Source organism: Mauremys mutica, chromosome 11, assembly GCF_020497125.1.
Source record: "Mauremys mutica isolate MM-2020 ecotype Southern chromosome 11, ASM2049712v1, whole genome shotgun sequence".
Classification (NCBI taxonomy): Eukaryota; Metazoa; Chordata; order Testudines; family Geoemydidae; genus Mauremys; species Mauremys mutica.
In genome coordinates, this window is record NC_059082.1 from 54,965,209 (window position 1) to 54,984,113 (window position 18,905).

At 50.3% G+C, this 18,905-nt stretch overlaps 1 protein-coding gene across 2 annotated transcripts in view; it reads right to left on the reverse strand.

Annotated features, from left to right (window-relative positions):
• Positions 1 to 1,694: 1,694 nt before the first annotated feature.
• The window catches only part of PGAP6 (post-glycosylphosphatidylinositol attachment to proteins 6), a 62,127-nt gene continuing 44,916 nt past the window's right edge, over positions 1,695 to 18,905 (reverse strand). For both annotated transcript variants that reach the window (XM_044980424.1, XM_044980425.1), the window contains exons 7-13: positions 15,549 to 15,642; positions 14,557 to 14,680; positions 12,453 to 12,589; positions 10,195 to 10,373; positions 8,639 to 8,785; positions 5,722 to 5,838; positions 1,695 to 5,037 (exon numbers count right to left, since the gene is read on the reverse strand). In XM_044980424.1, the coding sequence (XP_044836359.1) occupies positions 4,741 to 5,037; positions 5,722 to 5,838; positions 8,639 to 8,785; positions 10,195 to 10,373; positions 12,453 to 12,589; positions 14,557 to 14,680; positions 15,549 to 15,642 (1,095 nt within the window). In that variant the 3' untranslated portion in view covers positions 1,695 to 4,740. The remainder of the gene's footprint in view (positions 5,038 to 5,721; positions 5,839 to 8,638; positions 8,786 to 10,194; positions 10,374 to 12,452; positions 12,590 to 14,556; positions 14,681 to 15,548; positions 15,643 to 18,905) is intronic.

Here is an 18,905-nt window from a genome sequence, read left to right on the forward strand (position 1 = left end):
GGCCCTGATCTGACTTGGTGTGCCAGCATCACAAGAGGTTCTGCGTGTTTTACTTTATTTTCAAGCAGGGCTTTAATCTTAGTTGGCTCCTATCCTCCTTCCCCCCCCCCCCCCCCAATTGGACACTCTATGGATTGTAGACAATTTACCCGCATGATTCCATTGGTATAATTCTACCACTATAGCTATACGGGTATAACTCCCTTTGTGAATGCTTTTATTCTGGAATAAGAGTGATTTTTTTCTGGCGTGGTTGATGTTGCTTTGAAGGCAGTATGTTTGTATGACCTTTGACAGCCTGTACAGGGTGAGTGGTAAGAGCTGTGCAGTCTGCTACCTGCAGTTTTCTGTATCTGTGGCTTTAGGCTTTCAGCTGCATCAGACCTTGTGATTCAGCTGCCAGTGCTGGTGGCCTGTGCAGGGTGAGATGGAGTGGATAGCATGCAATAGTAAATGGTTAGGGGAACATCATCTTTCAACCACACTCTCCCACAGCCCTGCTGGCCCTCACTCTGCTCTGGAGTGAGTCCTTGCCTTGTGCACATGAACAGAAATGGGCCCATGAAATATGGGAAAGTACTATGGGGCTCACTCACAAGACAAACGGAGAATTCATGTTCCAGCCAGGAAGGGCAGGAGGAGCCATTGTCCAGTGTGCTGTGAAGAGTACATCTTCACTGAGGTCCGTGACGGAGTTGGGATTTCCCACAAAAAGCTTTGCCATTGGCCTTGGAGGAGGCTGGAGGAACTGCCTATTTCAGGAAAGATCCCCTCCTTCTTGATTCCAGTACATAGTGCATGGGAGGCTGTACCTGCTAAACTGAGGTGGATTATCCATTTGCTAGACTATGTCTATACTTAACCACTACTGCTGCACCGCTGTAGGACTTGAGTGTAGACACTTACTACAGTGACAGGAGGGGTTTTCCCTTTGCTGTAATAAATCCACCTCCCGAAGAGGCGGTAGCTAGGTAGATGGAAGAATGCTAATGTAGACCAGCCATTACTCACTTTCAGTTTCAGATATAAAATGAGATGGCTAATCCATTGTCTGCAGCTATTGTCCTGGGCAGTTACCTCCTGTCTTCATAGGCCCTTTGGATGCAGACCCAAGAGTTTAGAGTCTTTGGGCTGGTCAACACCAGAAAATTAGACCCAGCTACAATAATGTAAATAGAACATTTTGTAAGAAACAGAAGATGGTGGCATAAGGTCAGCACTGACACACACAAGCAATAGTGGAGAAACAATTCCACTGAATTATGCTGCTTTAGATGTTTGGTCAGGGTTCCCCTACATGAGGAAGGGAGATTATAGTTCAGCTTTTCTGCCAGTAACCCTAGCAGGAAGTGACCATTTCCATGTCTTTGCCTGCCTGTTTAGTGCTCTACGTGCAATCAGGTTGGTGCTCCCAGGCCATTTCCTACTGGATACTTATGCACACCACAAAAGCCACCAACATGGTCTCAGCAGAGAGGCCATGGACTGAATGGGCCACAAAACCTGAACTCTCTTCTCCCTCGCACAGTGGGTTCCCTACAGCCAGGAAAGGGGACTCACTGGTGGGGAAGGAGGAACATGCACTACCGCTGTCTATGTTAAGCTTGTTCTATGGAGAGATTACATCAGCCTCCAGGGCACCATCACCACACAATCATACCCATGAAAGAAGAGACTGGCTGGGACCGCAGAACTTGGTTTTGCTTTTTATTTGATTTCTTGCCTTAGACATACAAATATAAAATCCCATTCCAGAAAGTGCTATTGCAGATTGGATGATTTCAAGTACAATTACATTTATTAAATTATAAAAACAGGAAGCTTTAAAATTCACTATATAAAATAAAATTAAACCACAAGTATTACAGCAAAAAAATCAAGTATTTAAATATTGGCATCTGCTCAAATTCTACGTGAGGTAATTGACAAAATATTTATTTCTCCCAGTAAAATTATACAAGATAATTCTTTTCCATCATAGTGTTGGGGGTGAAGAGGAATAAGACTAGCAAAATAATTACAGGGATTTACCCCCCGTCACCCATCCCAAAGCTCAATGTGCTTCACAGCATTGAAAACTATATTAAAAAGGCATAAATTAGAGTATTATTGCTCTATCTAGTTAATATGCAGCATCAAAGCTGCAAATGCAGCATTCTATGTATGAAAGAGTTGCAAACAATGTATTACAATACTCTAAGGCCAAGTGCTCAGCTTACAACTAAGTAGTAACAACTGAAGGGAAAGTGCTAAAAACTGGTGATTAAGTTATAGGAATCCCAGAGTGTTTGAAATCCTGCTCCAATGAGGTACAAAATTACTAACAAGAGCATTGCTACAGGAAGTGAAAGGAACAATAAGACAGAGATCCAAGCCTATAGCAGAATAACAAAGGCCAGTGGATTTGGGACATTATATATCAATATAAAAGTCCTGTCTTCATGTTGCTTGGAACAACTAAAAAGTCAGACTACCACAACACTTAGTGTTACTGCTCAGCATCTTCCATATAAATTCACATTACCTGTAGCACGGAGTGAAGAGATGCAAGTGTTTCTAAACAGCCTGCAGCCATAACCATTTTTTTCCTTCCATCAGTGGCTTTTTCATCTAGGTACAATGAGTGTTATTCACTCATCTGTATATCTGTTTGAAAAAATTAATTTGTAAAGAAATATGGCAACCAATGTGAAGTTCTCGTCTCTGCTTCTACTCCAGGATCAAGATGCAGGTCAACTCAGCTTGCAGGTCTTCCCCAGATTTACCTGCACCAAATCCAGTCCAGCCCCCCGAAGAGAGTTTGTTGGAACTTTAAATTAGCTGGTGGCTGGATTAGTTGCTAGAGAAGGGTAAAGTTTGAGACTGTAAGCAGCAGGCAAAATGCTGGGCTACTTTTCAAAAGCCAAATAATCTTACCCAGAGAAAGTGCCCTTAATTAACAGCTCTTACTCTTCCCTTCTCCCAACCACATGTTTTAAACAGTCTTTGCTGTCTTCCTCTGCAGCTGATCATCATGAAGGAAGGATCCTTGATGTCAAATAGCAGTCAGACTCCATATTGTATACAACACTCTACTCACATCAGGCCTAAGTATGAAATAGTCAGCATCCCTGAGGGAAAAGCCAGAGGTCACATACGTTGAACATCCACCAGGCCAGATGTTCAGGCACTGACCTCCTTTTGCGTGACACAAACTGCACACAAATAGCTGCAGTTGCAGTTTAGCCCCTGCAGTTTAGTTTGAGGAGGTGTCTGATCCCCTCGTTGGTACATGCACTTTGACATCGACATGATCAGGGGAGTCCCTCGGCCCCAGGGGGGCTGTGTGGGGCCCTGCTCCAGGCCTCTGCGGGGGGCTGAGAGGGGGATGGCCACCTCCTGCGGGAAGTGGAGTGACCCGGCCCCAGCTTGCTATGCTCCCCTGGCTCCCAGGCTTGGGGGGTGGGGGGAACTGCTCCCCAGCACTCGCCGGCAGCGCAGCTGGGAGCCAGGGGAGTGGAGCAGGCTGGGGCCGAGTTGCTCTACTTACCGGTGAGTGCAGGCCTCACCGCTTCTGGAGTCCTCAGGGGAGTGGGGGTGGGGCAGAGAAGGGGCGGAACAGGGGCAGGAGCCCTAGGGAAGAGCTGGAGCAGGGGCTAGAGCAGCACGTAGCTGTGCAGGGCACCAGGAAATTTCCTGGTGCCCTACGCAGCTGGTACTTTGTGTATGGGTACGGACAGCCCTGGGCATGATCTCAGCTGTGGATGCAAATGATTCAACCTGTGGAAAGGGAGGCCTAGTTAAGGCCAGGTTGAAAATTTGTCCTGCCATGTTGAACAAGACACAGCTATCCAATACATGGGACGTTAGTGTCTCATTCTGCCCCCCTCTGTAAGACAGACCCCCTATCCAGGACTCATCTATGTTCTCTCAACTACTTACTGCAATCACAAGAACTGCTATAGCCGCCAAGGGCGTTTAAACAAACTCCAGCAGCTGCTGACCTGACACTTGATAGGAACAGGAGTGAAAACAGTAGCCTGATCTGGGGTTTGGTTCTTCAGTGGCAGAATTTCCACGTCAGTTATTATTCCCCTAATGCAAAGCAGGATGTGATGGACTCAAACCCTTGAGCATATTATGGAGATGGAGAAAGGGGCAGCTAATTCTAGAACACATGGACACGGTGTGCCTCTATTTCCATAGTTTTGCTTTGGGATGGGCAGCTCCCCAGTACTGCCAAGATGAGAGAGACATGTCTTGCTGAAGGAGGCCACCAGCTCCAGCTCATGCACAGCTGGGGTAGTTGCCCTTTCCATGGCAAAGCGAGGTGAGACCACAGGAACTCCTAGTGGAAACAAAGCCAGGCACCATCCTGGAGTCCTCTGCGAGGAGTTGGCATCTGGAGAGGAGCTCTGGTGCCAGAGCCCTCACTATGGTAGGTAACAGTGAGCCCCAGACCAGCTGCCATGGCCAGAAGGGAATGGAGCTCTCATCTTTTTGGTGGCATGTGGTTGCAGGCTATTCCTTTCTTTATTTAAAAAAACATTAAAAGCCTCTCCCTATCCCGTGGAAGGGTGTGGGGACTTGTCACCATTTTCCCCAGAGGCAGAGGCCCAGCCATTGTGCTGCCCTGGCTAGCTAACAAGTGCATTACTGAGTTCTGAGTATGCACAGGTGGCAGTTCTCACTCATCTGGAGAAGAGGGGCCCAAGCAAGTCCTCCATCCCACTGGCCTGTAGCCCTGCACGCCAGCCCGACTCAGGTCACCGCATAGAGCTCCTCACGGTCATTTTTGCATATCTGATAGCGACAGATGAGCTTCTGTGACCAGGCCCAGGGGTTCTTATGCTTGTCATGAGGCGGGAGTAGGAAAGCCACGCTGCTGGCCACCAGGATGTGCCAGATGCTGTGCGTGTAATAGTAGTTGTCATTGGTTTCCATGAATGCATACACCGAGATGGCGACAAAAGCCAAGATGATCCCTGGAATGAGGTAGAAAACCCAGCGCTTCCATGAGGTGGGGTAGCAATGGCGGCGCTTCACTCCATGGTAAACCTAAAGGCACAATACCAGAGAAGCGTTACAGCAGCACAGATCCACCTCTTCTGTGGGGATCAGCAGACGCTCACACTGGTACCCGGGGACCTAGCCAGGAGGCGAACAAACTGATAACTAAGAGGTCTGCACCTCCCAGAAACAGAGGTCACTTGTACCATCTCAGTCCTGAGGAAGGAAGCTTAGAGTCCGCCTCAGCATGATGCAATGCCTGGCCCTGTCTATTTTGTATTCAAGGCCCCAAATACCTTCAGTTCATAGAATAACCAAGTTACACATTTAAACCAAGTCACGGTCGCTGTACCTTTAAAGGCCCAGAGCAAATATGTAGCCAGCAATCACAGTTTGGCCATGAGACGTGCTGGCGAGTTAGAGCTGCCAGAGCAGCTGGGACGGGCCAAGATTGGTAACCTGGGAATTCCTCAGTTAACTTGTGGCAACAAGTTAAGGATCAGACAGAAGTTGAAAGCACCTAAGCCTTCCCCTTCACCAGGGTCAGTGCATCCCCAGGTCACCCTGATCTATGGGCGGAGGGGAGGCTGCCTGAGGCCTACTCATCGGGGCAGTCAGGGATCTCATCCCCCTCAGCCACTGTGGCAGCTCCTCCCTGCTCCCACCTTGTTAAAAACATGTTTCTGAAAGCAGTAACAGATGGAGCACTGCCCCAGCCCAGCAGTCACTTACCCATGCCATGATCATGATGATGAGAGCAAAAAGACAGGGGCCCATCATGTTCCAAATCCCTCTGCGGTCCAGCTGCAGGGACATGGCAATTAACAGGGTCCCCAGCACAAAGAGAACCTAAGCAAGATGAGAGGACAACACTGACATCAGGAACGTACCGACCAGACTGCCTTGCAGTGCTGTGCAGCGCACTGTTGTCACTTGGCTCCTGTGGGTGCCAATGTCCTAACTCAAATGCAGGGTCCCTGGAAGGGAGAATCCTGCAGAGAGGTTCCGGAATGTGGGTGGGATACAACAGCACAGCATAAAAAATGCCACCTGGACAGAGAGAAGCGCCACACTCGCCCTGCCAATGTGGCTCTGGAACAGCAGGTTCAGTGCTGAGCATGCTGTGATGCTGAGAAACTGGAGAGGGTCAGAGAAGAGCAACAGAAAAGCTCTTTGGGGCAGGGACGGTCTTGGTGTTGTGTGTTTACACAGTAGGCCCTGGCCCAGGCTGGGCTCCACAGTGCTTCCCCAACACAAATAGTCAGGAAGCTGCAGGAGACGAGTTCTGAGGAGAGATTACAGTTTGGCTCAGTGAGGGCGAATAAAGGAGATGTGTGATAGTCTAAAGCTAACTGAAGGGGGATGGCACAAAGGGGTTAGGGGGAAACAGATCCAGTCGGGAGGGGAAGATTCAGCTGAATGTATTGCAGCAGCACACACAGGTAGGCTGACCAGACAGGAAGTGTGAAAAATCGGGATGGGGATGGGGGGTAATAGGAGCCTATATAAGAAAAAGACCCAAAAATCGGAACTGTCCCTATAAAATTGGGACATCTGGTCACCTACACACAGGCCCTAGTCAGGCTCTGGGTGCTGCACAAACAAACACAGGCTTTGCCCCAAAGAACTCATTCTCCAATTTGACACATGGAGAAATGACACTGCCGAGGGGTTAAGTGGCCAGTAAGCCTGAGACACTGGGCCTGCCTGAGGTCCTGAGCCCCCTCAGCCCCATCTGCACCCAGCAGGGCGAAGGTGCTCTGGCTCTGTCAGGCCAAGTATCTTGCACCGGGCACGTAAAACCCTGGGCCACTTTGGAATATGCCTTGGCCCAGGTCACGCAGCCCGTCAGCGTCAGGACCAGAACCCAGTTCTCCTATCCCCCAACCCTTTGCTTTCACCACTGCCCAGCTTTGCGCTCTGGGGCTAGCAGGAAAAGAAATGGTTAAGAAGCCGGTCTCAGTCAGTTGTGACAAGCAACTTCCTGCACCGCAGGTCTCAGCCTCGACATTCCCCTGGGTTCTTCAGCTAAAGGACCAGGGCAGGAGGAAAACTTGCCCTCTCCCTACTCTGCTAGTTAGGTGGGTGTCAGGATAGGAATCACAATGGTCCAGGTGGGTCAGTACCATTCACAGACTGCCCAGGGTTTGCAGTCCTAACTTAGCCACACACTCAGTTGGACATTCATTCGCCGAGTCACTGCTGCATGGAGAATTTGTTTGGAAGTTGACTTAAAATCCCTTCAGCCATTTTAGAAAAGTGTTTTTTTAAATAGATGAAAAAATGCCATTTTCCCACCTCAGAAGACAGACCCCAGGTCTGGTTCTTTGCTTGGAGAGGCCAGGTGGTTCCACCAACACGTGGGCTGGAGGGGTTAAACTGAGCAGGCATGTTGGCCTCTCCTAGCTTGACCCAGCTGAGTGAGAAGGCAGGAAGTACTGAGCGCAGACCTGCCTAACCCTATCAGCCCTTTCCCTTCTGCATGCTCACAATGAGGATATTTGAGAAATCAATCATTAGGCCCCGCCCTATTGAAATGAATGAGGCAATTCATCCCTCTCAGAGCTATTGCTTCAGTGTCTGCAGGGAGCCTGAGACCAGGGGCTGAGAGAGCGGTGAATTGCCCTATTCATCTCTAGGAGTTTGACTCAAATCAGCTCTGGAGGGCCCGATACTGGCACAGCTGAGGACTCTGTGTGGGGAAGGTCTCGTTTTCCACCGCCCCAGCACAGCTCTGCTTGGGTAGCACTGGCAGTGCCCTGACACAGACAAACTCCAGCCTGCCTCAGCCATGGTCAAGGAATGGGGAGGCCCAGTCTCCCCAAACAGAAGTAGCAGCTGTCCCCATTAGCCCAGCAGATGGCTCATATGGCACCCCCACCACCCCAAGCAGGACCCCGAGTGGGGCTGTGCCAAGGGCCCTGGGTTGCCTTAAGAGACATCAAGCCAAGTACCAAGGACATTCAGGGCTTTTACACGTATGAACATTTAGAATCCCCGGGGCTTTTACCACTGACACAGGTACAAGGGCGCAGAGCAGCACACAACAGTGGGCATGGAGCCTGCAATACTAGTCAGCCTTTGGCAAGCCATGTGCTGCTATGTCAGCCCTGGCCTGATCCAAAGCCCAGTGAAGTCACTGGAAACCTATCCACCAACTACAGCGGCCTTTGGCTTGGGCCTCAAGAGCACAGTAAACTTTGCTCACCTGGACCAGTTAGTTATGGAAATAGGGCGCTCTCAAAATCTCCTAGGAATTTAAATGCAAAAGGCCAAGCCCACAACACTGATGCAGGGTGCGGGCTGCATGGCCCAGCGCTCAGGAAGCCAGGAAATGCCAGTGTTACAGTTAACATGCAGCCGTAGTGCTTGTCTATATTAAAAATGTTGCACTGGCTTTTAAACTAAACTGATCTTCTGAAACAGATTCCCTTTTCTATAGGGCAGGCCTTTGAATCATATGTACACATTACAGGAGAACCCTTCCTTGTGGGATAATGGGAATGGAGAGTCTACGGCTGTAGGAGACGGGTTGGACTGGCCAGTAGACTGAGGAATTATGAGCAGAATAACAGCTGTTGTGCTGATCCTTGAGTGTTTCATGTTGCAGGGTGACTGGTGCTTTGTGCAGTGAATGCCTGTTACTCACGTATTTTAAGATTTTCTTCACTCGGGCCATACACAGGATCGTCACCCAAATGGCGACTACGGAGCCCAGGAAGTCGCAGTACTGCAGAGTGTCGTAATCCATGATGCACATCACAGCGACTCCTGGCTGGTCACACGCATGGTAGAACTAGAGGCAGGGAACGAGAAGAGCCAAGTGCAGCAGAAGGCCGACATGCTCGCATGGCCAAGCTCCTTTTTGGATGGAGTTGGTAGACAAATACAAAAGGCTCAGCCCTGGAGCTATGAGTACCTACAGGGAGGGTCTCCTGGTGCCTTGTTGCAGGCATGGAGAGCATCTGCTTTTGAACTGTATTTGTTGGTGACAGGCCTGCCAAGGGCTGAGGGAGAGGAAACGCTGGTTTCTTAACAGACTCAGCAGCCCATCTGCAAGTGCCTGGGACAGATCAGCCTCACGTGACATCCCTGTTCATGTCCCCCAGAGATCTCGCCAAGGGTTCCCCGGCTGAGAGGGGAAAGGGAGCACCTGATGTTTCTAGTGTAAAAGAGCTGCAAAGCAAACAGGTTTTGAAGGCAGTGGTGGTTTTGCTCTGTAGTTCACCCATAGGGCCCAAGAATCAGGCGGGGGTGCGGGGGGGAGGCTGGGCAATTTTGTTCTTTGGAGACTGCACTGTTTCAAGTCATAGTAGCAGCATCCCTCAGCCTCATTCCCCTTCTGCAAACCTCCTTGCTGCCCTGCTTGGTCATGACTAATGCCTGCCCTTCGCCTCCTTGCAGAGATTCAGTTGCCTCATTGGCTTGTTGGGTTCCCTGCACTCAGTGCAGGAGGAACTAGGAACAGCACTGGGTGTATTCCCCAGGGCTCCTGTCCCGATCTGGAGTGGGGGAGTGGAGGGGCTGTTCTGGTACTAGACGTGTCATACTTTAGATATGAGCCCTTATGAGCCCTCTCATGGGCTAAGTGGAAGGTCCAGGCTCCAGGCCACTATCCCAGCTAGCCAAGGCAGAGTGTGAGCTGTCACTGAGTGCACTGTGGCTTCCCCCCTAGGCCTGCATGGTCCATGTCTGCCTCAGGCCCTACAGAGGGATGCACCCAGTCATAGAGAGAATCAATCTCACTGGGAGACAGGGTAATTAATACACAAGACAAGCACCCCAGCCCCACACAGCTCTCCCAAGGTTCCCATTGATCAGGGTCCGGCTGGGACGCTAACATGACATTGAAAGGAGGCAGGGTGATGAGGATGTTTTTCATGCCAAGTTTCGGACGGAGCAGCAGCCCTGTCAGGTTCCCCTGCATGGGCAGAAGGTTCACATGGGGTGGGGCATATGTGTTTTAACGGGTCTGTTCTCCATTGGAAGTGCCCAGCTGATGGCAGTGAGCGTTCCCAAGAACTGTGGGGGTTATAGGAAGAGAGCACCCTCCTGCTAAGCCTCTCCCTCTCAGGTACAGAGAAGCAGGCTACAGGAGCAGTCAATTTGAGGGTGGGGGTAGTAGAGTGGCTATAGCCTCTGGGGAGGGCCCAACACCCCACACCAACTTGCTGCTGGGTGGTAGAGCGAACAGACATGACTTACCGTGGAGAAAAACATGGTGTAGGTGTAAACAGAAGCCTCCACCAGGTAGTACCGATACAGAGCAACTGCAATGGCTGGCAGGAACATGAGGTTACTGAGCGTGAGCAGAAGGGTGGCCAGATTCTGTGAGCCGACAGACTGGGCTTTAGTGTTATCAGTGCAGCTCCATCCACTCCAACCTGGCACACAGCAGAGAGAGGTTACAATGGCATGTCTCCAGGGCTTCCATAACATGCCAACAGCTGTCCAAGGATTCCCTAGCAAAGGCACACACAACCCATCCCCACATGTGACAAATTCCACATCCCTCTCAATCTCCTCTCTCCAAATCCTGTGGGTGACCAAATGCACTTGCTGCATTAGCCATCTGCCTATTCCCCTGCTCCTGCAACCCCAGGCTCTGTTGCAGCAGCTCAGCTTGGCAGGAAATGGGGCAGACTGCACCTTCGGGAAGGATTCCTGTGCTGGGGTCACAGTGATGCCAATAGGCAATGTGCTATCAAATCCACAGTAACAAGATACAAATGGACACTACACCCCTTCCTGCTCCTGGTGTTTAGCCAAGAGTCCCAGGTAACATGGCTCCAACTGCCCATCTGAAACCTTCAGCCAGTGACACTCCTGCTCTCAGCACACAGTGATGTACCAGCCCCGGGAGGGGTGCGGTCTTCAATTTACACTGGCACTGGCCCAGACCCCAAAGCCTGGGGAACATCCCAGCAGAGCCTAACCCTTATTTTGGAGAGGTTTCCATACTGCTCCTGTACAGTGGGGGTTAGCGGGGATGGCTGTTGATGAGCTGCACTGGGTCTGTCAATCCCTCCTGGAGGTCAGGGCTCTCTCCATCTCCAGGGTGACTCACAACAGGCATTCCCTACTCACTAAGCTATTTTTCAGACACAGTGATCAGTGGCTTGGGGCATGACGCCCTCCAGTGGGTGGGGGCTCAAAAGGGGAGATTCCTGCAAAGCCAGAGAACCAGGATTGAAAACCAGTGCCACAGTTTACAGAGGAGGCTGCATTCTCGCTCTAGGGCGACATGGCTGCAGCCAGACAACCAGGAAGCAGCTGGCTGGAATTTAAAGACAGCCAGGAGTTTTGGGCAAATTTCACCTCTGTGTCTGTGAGGAGCTTACGATTTTCTCAAGTTTGTCCAAAGCTGGAAGGATATGTTAAGTAATTACTGTGAAACCCCAGACTGCAGTGGGTTTGCCAGCCACTTGCTCTGAGCCATTGAGAGTCCCAGGTCCAGGCGTGCGGGTTAGTTTTGAATGGATGCCAATTCTGTTGATTGACTGGATGGGTGTCGCTCTCCAGAACAGGTTTGTAGGGTGAATGTTCAGTTAGGAATTGCAGAGCTCATGCCAACACTCTCCAGTATTCATCGGCCCTGCTAGGCCACTCATGGAAAGGTCCAAGAAGTGCAAAATGCTGGGTTTGATGTGCCTGCATGTTTTCAGAAAAGACTTGGAGGGGTTCTCCCAGCTCTGCAATTTAGGAGGAAATTCTAGAAGCCCATCTGTGAATTCTAAGTGCTGACCTCAACATAATACAATGAATAGCGTAGGGTAGGTAGGACCTAACCATGTCTCAGGAACTGGGCTAAGGTCCACAGGGACATGGCTCTATCCCATCCACACTGTAACTCTTAGACATGTTGCGAGAGTCAGGGACCAGGCACCCCCCGATGGCTACATGGGGCCTAACACATGCAGGCAACTAGCCAAGTCATCCTGCATCTTCCTTGGGCTATTTTCTATCTGATACAGACTCATAGCTCGCAAAGCCAAGAAACATGTAAGAGCTCTTTGTGGATCACTGCATTCCTAAGGGTGAGAGGCCTTTGTCTCACTGCCAGTAGCTTGGCCCAGGACTGTCTGCATTGCTGTCCTTTAGTGATGCCACTGGAAGATCACGGTCTTGGAGCTACTTTCATAAGGAAGAGGAAGTTGGGCCCAGAGCAGCAAGTGCTGCAGCCAGGGGGCCCTTCCCCAGGTGTTCCAAGCTGGAGGTGGCTGTGGCCACTGCAGGTGGGCTATTCCAGTGCTGCTCACTAGCACGGGGGTCTCTGAGCATTGCCTGTGCAGGGGCTGCATGGGGTGCTGTGGTTTCACCCTACACTCTCCAACTCTGGGAGCCCCTGGATTCCATTGCCTCACATCAGAGTCCCTACACAGGAAAGGGGAAGTTCTGCCTCAGGGTGGACATGCAGGCCTGCCAGAAGGCTAGCCCAAGCTCCGGAGAGAGAGGGGACTCACCAGCTTTACAGCTGCAGCCTGCGTAGAGGTAGCCATGTCTTCTCAGAAGACTGCACTGTCCATATGTCCCACAGTCGTCGAAGCAGGGGGTGAGGTATGTGGAGACGGTCACTTTGGCTTTCGCTTTGTTACATTCCCTGCAGCCAGAGGAGATTCGACTGTCAGATGAGCCTGAATGTGCAGAGGCACCTGCTGCCGACAGAAAGCACTTTGATCCCCTCCCCAGGGTAACCGAGGGCTAGTACACAGCTTGGAGCCCCTCCCTGCACTGGGGCCAGGAGATCCTGGGGCTGATATCACCCTGGCAGTCTCCCCATTCAGTGTGCTGGGCTCCCTGTGCTGCGCTGCCAGCGACCTGATCTCCACCAGTAGACTTGCCCCTCTCCAGGGGCTGGAGGAATGCTGCGGACAACGGGCACCTCTCCGGGGAGCCAACCCTTCCCCTGCTGCATGCTATGGAGCAGCCATAACGGTACCAAAGTGGTGTGCCAAGGCCTCCAGAGCCTCATGGACCACAGTGATAAATGGGTGTGGGGAGGGTATTTGTGGAGGCTCCTCAGAACTAGGAGGTTAGAGAAACCTCCCCCCCGGGTATCATGGAAGAGCCTGACCCCCGCAACTGGCCTGTCCCTCCTGCCCCCCGTCCAGGGAACCCAATTCAGGACCAAACCCAGAGTACTTTTGAGGGCTCTGGATAGTCTCCTCTGAAATGTCTCTGAGGATGATGCTGCCACCCAGCCCCCGGCAGCATGTGAGATGGATGTAAACATTCCAGCACAGACCCAATCCAGATACCTCTCACCTCAAACCACCTCCTGTTGTTACCCACAGCAGCACAGTGGGAGTGGGAGGGGCACGGAGCACTCGGAATGAAGGTAGGGGGCATCCCATGGGGGTTTCTCTTCCGTTGCCATAGACATGGGACATGTCGGCGGGTTCTGGCCTGGCTGATGCTTAGTGACCTGCTCATTGGCCTGAATGGGTTCTTGAGTACCTTGGCCAACGCGTTTAAATACGGATTCAGGCCCCCAGGTTTGGACACCTGTATGGATGGGACCTGGGCTGACAGGAGGTTCCAGCCAGGAGCTGTGAACATGGAAACTTGGTTGTAGGCCCCCAAGTTTGGGCATCTTGGCCTTGGTTCCTCTTTGAACCATGCTCACCCTTACTTGTTTCACACAGAATGCTTTGCTGTTGGCCAGAGAGAAGGACCTGGCTGGGATACTGATTGCTGAATGGGGCTGAAGGGAGTTGATGAGGGCACAGGAGACAGACTGGTGAGCTGGCTGTATAGCAAAGGCACATGAGCCAGGTAGGGAGAATGCTACCCCAGGGTGATGGGCTCAGCTGCCTGGCTCCCATCCTGTCCATCTGGGTAGAGCGATTGCTTCCCATTAACCCCATTTCCCTTCACCTCCTGCAGCCCCCATCTCTTCAGTCTCATCCACTGCGGGATCAGCACCAGATCAGGTAAATTTATACCAGAGAAGTGAAGCAGCTGCATGTCCTGTGCAGATAGAGTTCAGCTGGCCCGAGAAAGCCACTGGACACCCTGAGGTCCACAGTCCTACCAGCTAGAAGAATTAGTGCTCAGGGGCTGGGAGATGAGTTACCACTGAGGTGAAGCAGCACAGCCAGCCACCTGGACAGGCCTCACAGAGCACTGTGAGCCACCCTGGGCCAGAGTTTATTTGATGGTGATTGGATATTCCTGGCCTGCAGCTGCACTGTCCAACTCTCAGTGAAGAGACAGTGACTTCAGCCTCTGCAGGTCTCAAACGACAGAGAAATGCTCTCAATCTAAGGCTGCAGAGGCCTCTGCGGAGCTGTAGGACAGCAGTTTTACTTTCATTTATAGCATGGCCGTTTGCAGCACCTGTCAGGTAAAAGCCAGCCTCCACGGCCACTGGGCAGGCAAAAATGCAAGCCAGCACCAGCCTCCACCACTGCTTCCTCCAGGTGAGAGCAAAGGGGCTTCGTGCCAGTGGCTTCCTGGTGCCATGTGTGCTGCCCCATGGCAGTGCGCTAGGCAGCACAGTGGTGCAGTTTGTCTGTGTGGTGGCATTTGTCGAGGGGAGCTCCTAGCCAGCCATCGTACACTCACCCCTGGCCCTGTGGGCACATGAGCTGCAGAGAAAGGAACCAGTTGTCAGTCTCTGGATAGGGAATAATCAGCGTTGCTTCTGTGGAGGACGCATTCACGTTTAGAGGGTAGCCCTGGAAAAAAGCTTCAGAGAAAAAGGGTGTTTGCATTAGTTACATGACATGGCTAAGAACTCCCAGGGGCTCCAGAGCTTTGGCAGGTGGGAGAAGGAAAGAGACAAGACCCAAAGAAATACCAGGCTGAGACCAATCCCCTGAGCTGTGGAGCAGTCGGAGATACTTTCCCAACAGCAGCCTGATCTCTCCACGATTGGCCTCCTGAGATCAGAGCACACCAGGGAGCCAGCCCTCATGACCAGGGATATGGGGTAATGGGAAAAGCCCAGACCCTATACCTCAGCACTCTCCAAGCCCCCATCCCCACTAGGGACAGTGTCCAAAGATACCCACTGGTTCAGCTCCACTGGTCTTCACAGCACTGGGAGCCCAGGTGAGGCTGGCCCGGGGCGTCTCTGCTGTATGACACCGTGTGACGTTACCCTGCTCACAGCAGGATGAGTAAGGGCTTAAATCACCACCAGCAGCTGGCTACTCACTGCACCAGCACTCCCACCATAGCTAACTCCCCTGGCGCTCAGTGCTCCGCAGTGTAAGCAGAATCTTGATGGTTCCCTCAGCTCCACTGAACAAGGTCCAGAGATCCCCAGCATAGCAACTACACCCATTCCGCCACCAGGAAGCTGGGCAGCAGCAGTGGTAACAGCATCTCCCCCTTATCTCGCTAGCACAGGCAGCTTCTTCCACAGGGACCCTTTATAACCAGGGGGCAAGGTTTGGAGAGGATGGTTCAGGCTGAAACAGACCATCACTACCAAACAGGAGCTGAAGTGCTGCCAGGCTCCAGCACCAGCCATGAGACCATGCTTCCAGAACCTAAATGTTACACCAGGAATACAAGCAGAGCCTAGAGGTGGGTGCCAGCAATGCCCGTACCTGTGCTGCAGTTCCGTGTGGTGTTGAGGATCAGCACTGGAGAGGCAGCACTCACGCACGCGAACACGCTAGCATTGCCTATGCTCAGGGAAGTCTGAGGAAACAAAACACACAAGATCTGAAACAACATTAAGCTGACCCCTCCTCCTAAAGTTACTCTGCCCAACGCACCACACATTACCACCACCTCCTGCCTCATACTGTTACACAGCCCCGCCCCACAAAATTTCCCAGCTATATCACTTCATACCTCCCCACATCTCCCAAACAGAGCGTTTGGCATCAGAGATTGTAGAACAAACCCATCTGGCAACACTTCGCTGCTCTCTGGGCAAGCCAGGCTAGGGCACAAGTCTACCAAACAGACTTATAGGCAAATGGCAGACACCAATGATTTTGCTGACTTAATGTTCCCGCTCTACACACATGCACATCGTACATCATCTGAAAGCTTATTATGTCTGCTTTAAGATGAGGTATGGTGTGGATCTGTCATGTGGTAATGTTACCACAGAAACAGGGATGACACCATCAGCAAGTTAACATGATCACTTTGAAATATTTCCATTTGTTTCTGTTAGTTTAGTGACTATGTATAATTTCAAGACATAAAATTAGATTTCTTTGTGACTCAAAAGCATCACAGCAATCCAAAGGGTAAACAAAATCTAATACATTTAAATGACACCTGTAGAAATGTAATAGCACTGGTGATATTTCTAGTCAACACTGCCATCTTGTTCATCATTATGATCCGTGTTGAGAGCACATGGGTTACTACAGTCTTCATTGCCTTGGCACATACACAGTTCTGTGCAGGGAAGATTGTGCAGACATAACTGATTGTGCCTGTAACAACAGGGTGCAGCACAGATAAGGTCTTATAGAAGCTCAGATGCCACTGGGCCCTTGAAGAATACAGGAAGTAGTTCATCATCTACACTTTTCCAGCCATGTTGCAATAGTGACCCAAAGCTGGTTTCCCTTTGTGTGAAGATGTTGCGTCTCGGTGCCTCTCAAGCGGGCATGAACAAAGCTCTTCAGTCAGCATGATTGGCAGCTAAGTCCTTTATTTCTCTCCAGCATATTTCATTTATACAATTAATGCAGGCAATCAAGCAATTGCTAATTGGTTAATAAGGTGCAGACAGGCACAGCTGTAACTTCATTGGCTATTTAACATCCTGGCCAACCCTTTAATTTATTATCCTGTTATTGTCTCCCAGCAGATAAGAACGAGCCTCATCCTTGAGACTTGCATGTCAGTTTCCCACACTCTTATGCAAAACAATCCGACATGAAGATATCCAGATCTTTGTTTGCCAAGATGCTCTTTTGACATGCTCTTCAAAACTGTCCACACATGGTGGGAGTTTGGCCAGTGACTTGTCCTTTTTGATGGCTACACTGAGGCACAAGCAATTCAGGTTTCTGTGGGTCTTCTTTTCTCTCTCGCTCTGGTCATAGAGCACTGCTACTAACGTCCTTGCTGTAGAAATTGAGGCTTGTCCGTTACTCTTTCCCAACATGCCAAATTTTTGATGGGGCTGAAGAAGCTATGAGTCTTACCAGAATCAAGTGCACCTCTCACAATTCTCTCCATTTGTTCTTCACCAACAACTGCTGTTTTCAGTAGAGACTGTTGTACCGCTGATGTGACATGCGGTCCAGTAGATATGTGGATAAGCACCCCGGATATGAGTCAGGGTCAAATGGGTTTATCATATTGTTGCTGATGTGGTTGTCAAGAGCTGTAACATGCTTTTCATTCCTCTCTAGTGCAGACACAAGGACTTGTTAGGCCACTTCTTTCTCCTCACTGCTTTCGCATTTTCATTCAAGGGATGTCTTGTGAGGGTCTGTCTGACAAGAGCTGGCTTCTTTCTTATCAGTCCTACAATCCCACTGCAGCCTGTTCAGTCTTTGATGACTGTTTTCTCGGTTGCCGTGTCACTCCAAATTCCCTTTTTTCATTGTGGCAAGTCCTTCTTTTACTTTCTCAGTGCTTACAGTGGAAGGTTCTCCTCAGGAGATTGATGCAAGTGTCCAGTAGAGTTGTTGATACACTTCTCTTTTTGTGTGTTTATCAAATGATCCTTCTGTATTCTCTACCAGTTTGGAAGCTATTGAGTTTGGCTGGATTTTTGGTGGCCAATGCTCTGTGGGATTAGCGGCCCCAAGATGTTGCAGTAGTGTCCAGGCTCGACAGTTTGAATGTGTAAAATCAAGGTTTTGCATGCAGACAAGCCAGCATTGGCATCTTGCTGTGTCAAGGGAGCATAGTAGGGCTTTTGCGGTGTGATAGCTCCTGGTCTGATTGTATTGCTGGAGCAACTCCTGCGACCCTGTCACCCATCAGGGAGTGTGCTTTTTCCGGACACCTTGGGGAATGTTCTTTTTTCCTGCTCCTTTCAGGAGCCCTGCGAACTGTTGAGATCACAGTGGTCTCACCAGAATCCTTGCAACAGTTTTCTTAACAGTCTGTTTGTAGGCGTCCCAATCAGCTTTAGCAAAATTCCATCATAGTACCTGTTTTGGAAAAAACACAGGAATTTCTATGCCTACATAGATTATAGGCCTGTGTTGGCTATTCAGAAATGCCAATTCATGTGATGTGATGAGAGCGTTACCACTTTCGTCTTTAGACACAAATGTTAGGTCTGGATTGTACCCCTGTTGCCAGCGGCTTGAAGGGAATGTTGACCGTTGTTTTAGTGTGTAAATTCACTGTAAGTCTTTGTGCAGACATCCAGTCCAGGAGATCTTTGCCATCGGTTTCATTTGTTTTATAGCCCCACTTAGTGTGGTGACTATTAAAATCACCTGCATAGATGCATGGAATACCCTGGATTTGGCCATCTTATGCTAGGGGCTTTAGAGACATTGGTAATGTGGATCTCCCCTACTTTGATAGTTGTGGTAAATGTGGTCTCCTCTTCAGTTGGTGGAATATTAAAATCTGCGATGGTGTCCTTGATGTATATTGCCAAGCCACATTTAGGATAATTGCTAGTCATTAGGCAGTATCCATAAATACAGTAGCGCCTAGCCTGTTGGTCATTACTAACATGGGTCTCTTGCAACATGAAGATATCGATGAAAAAGAGAAGGCTGCAGGCCCTGATGGTATTCCGCCAGAATTCCTCCACCATCTTGATCCTAAAGGACTTCAATGGCTAGCAACACTGTAGTCTGCTACCTTAAGGACAGTACAAATCCCTAAAATATGGCATGAGAAAATGGTAATTACCATTCCAAAGCCTAGAAAGCCCACTGATGAAGCAGGAAGCTACAGGCCAATTTCTCTACTATACATGACCTATAAACTTCTTGAACGTATCAGCCTCAAAAGAATAT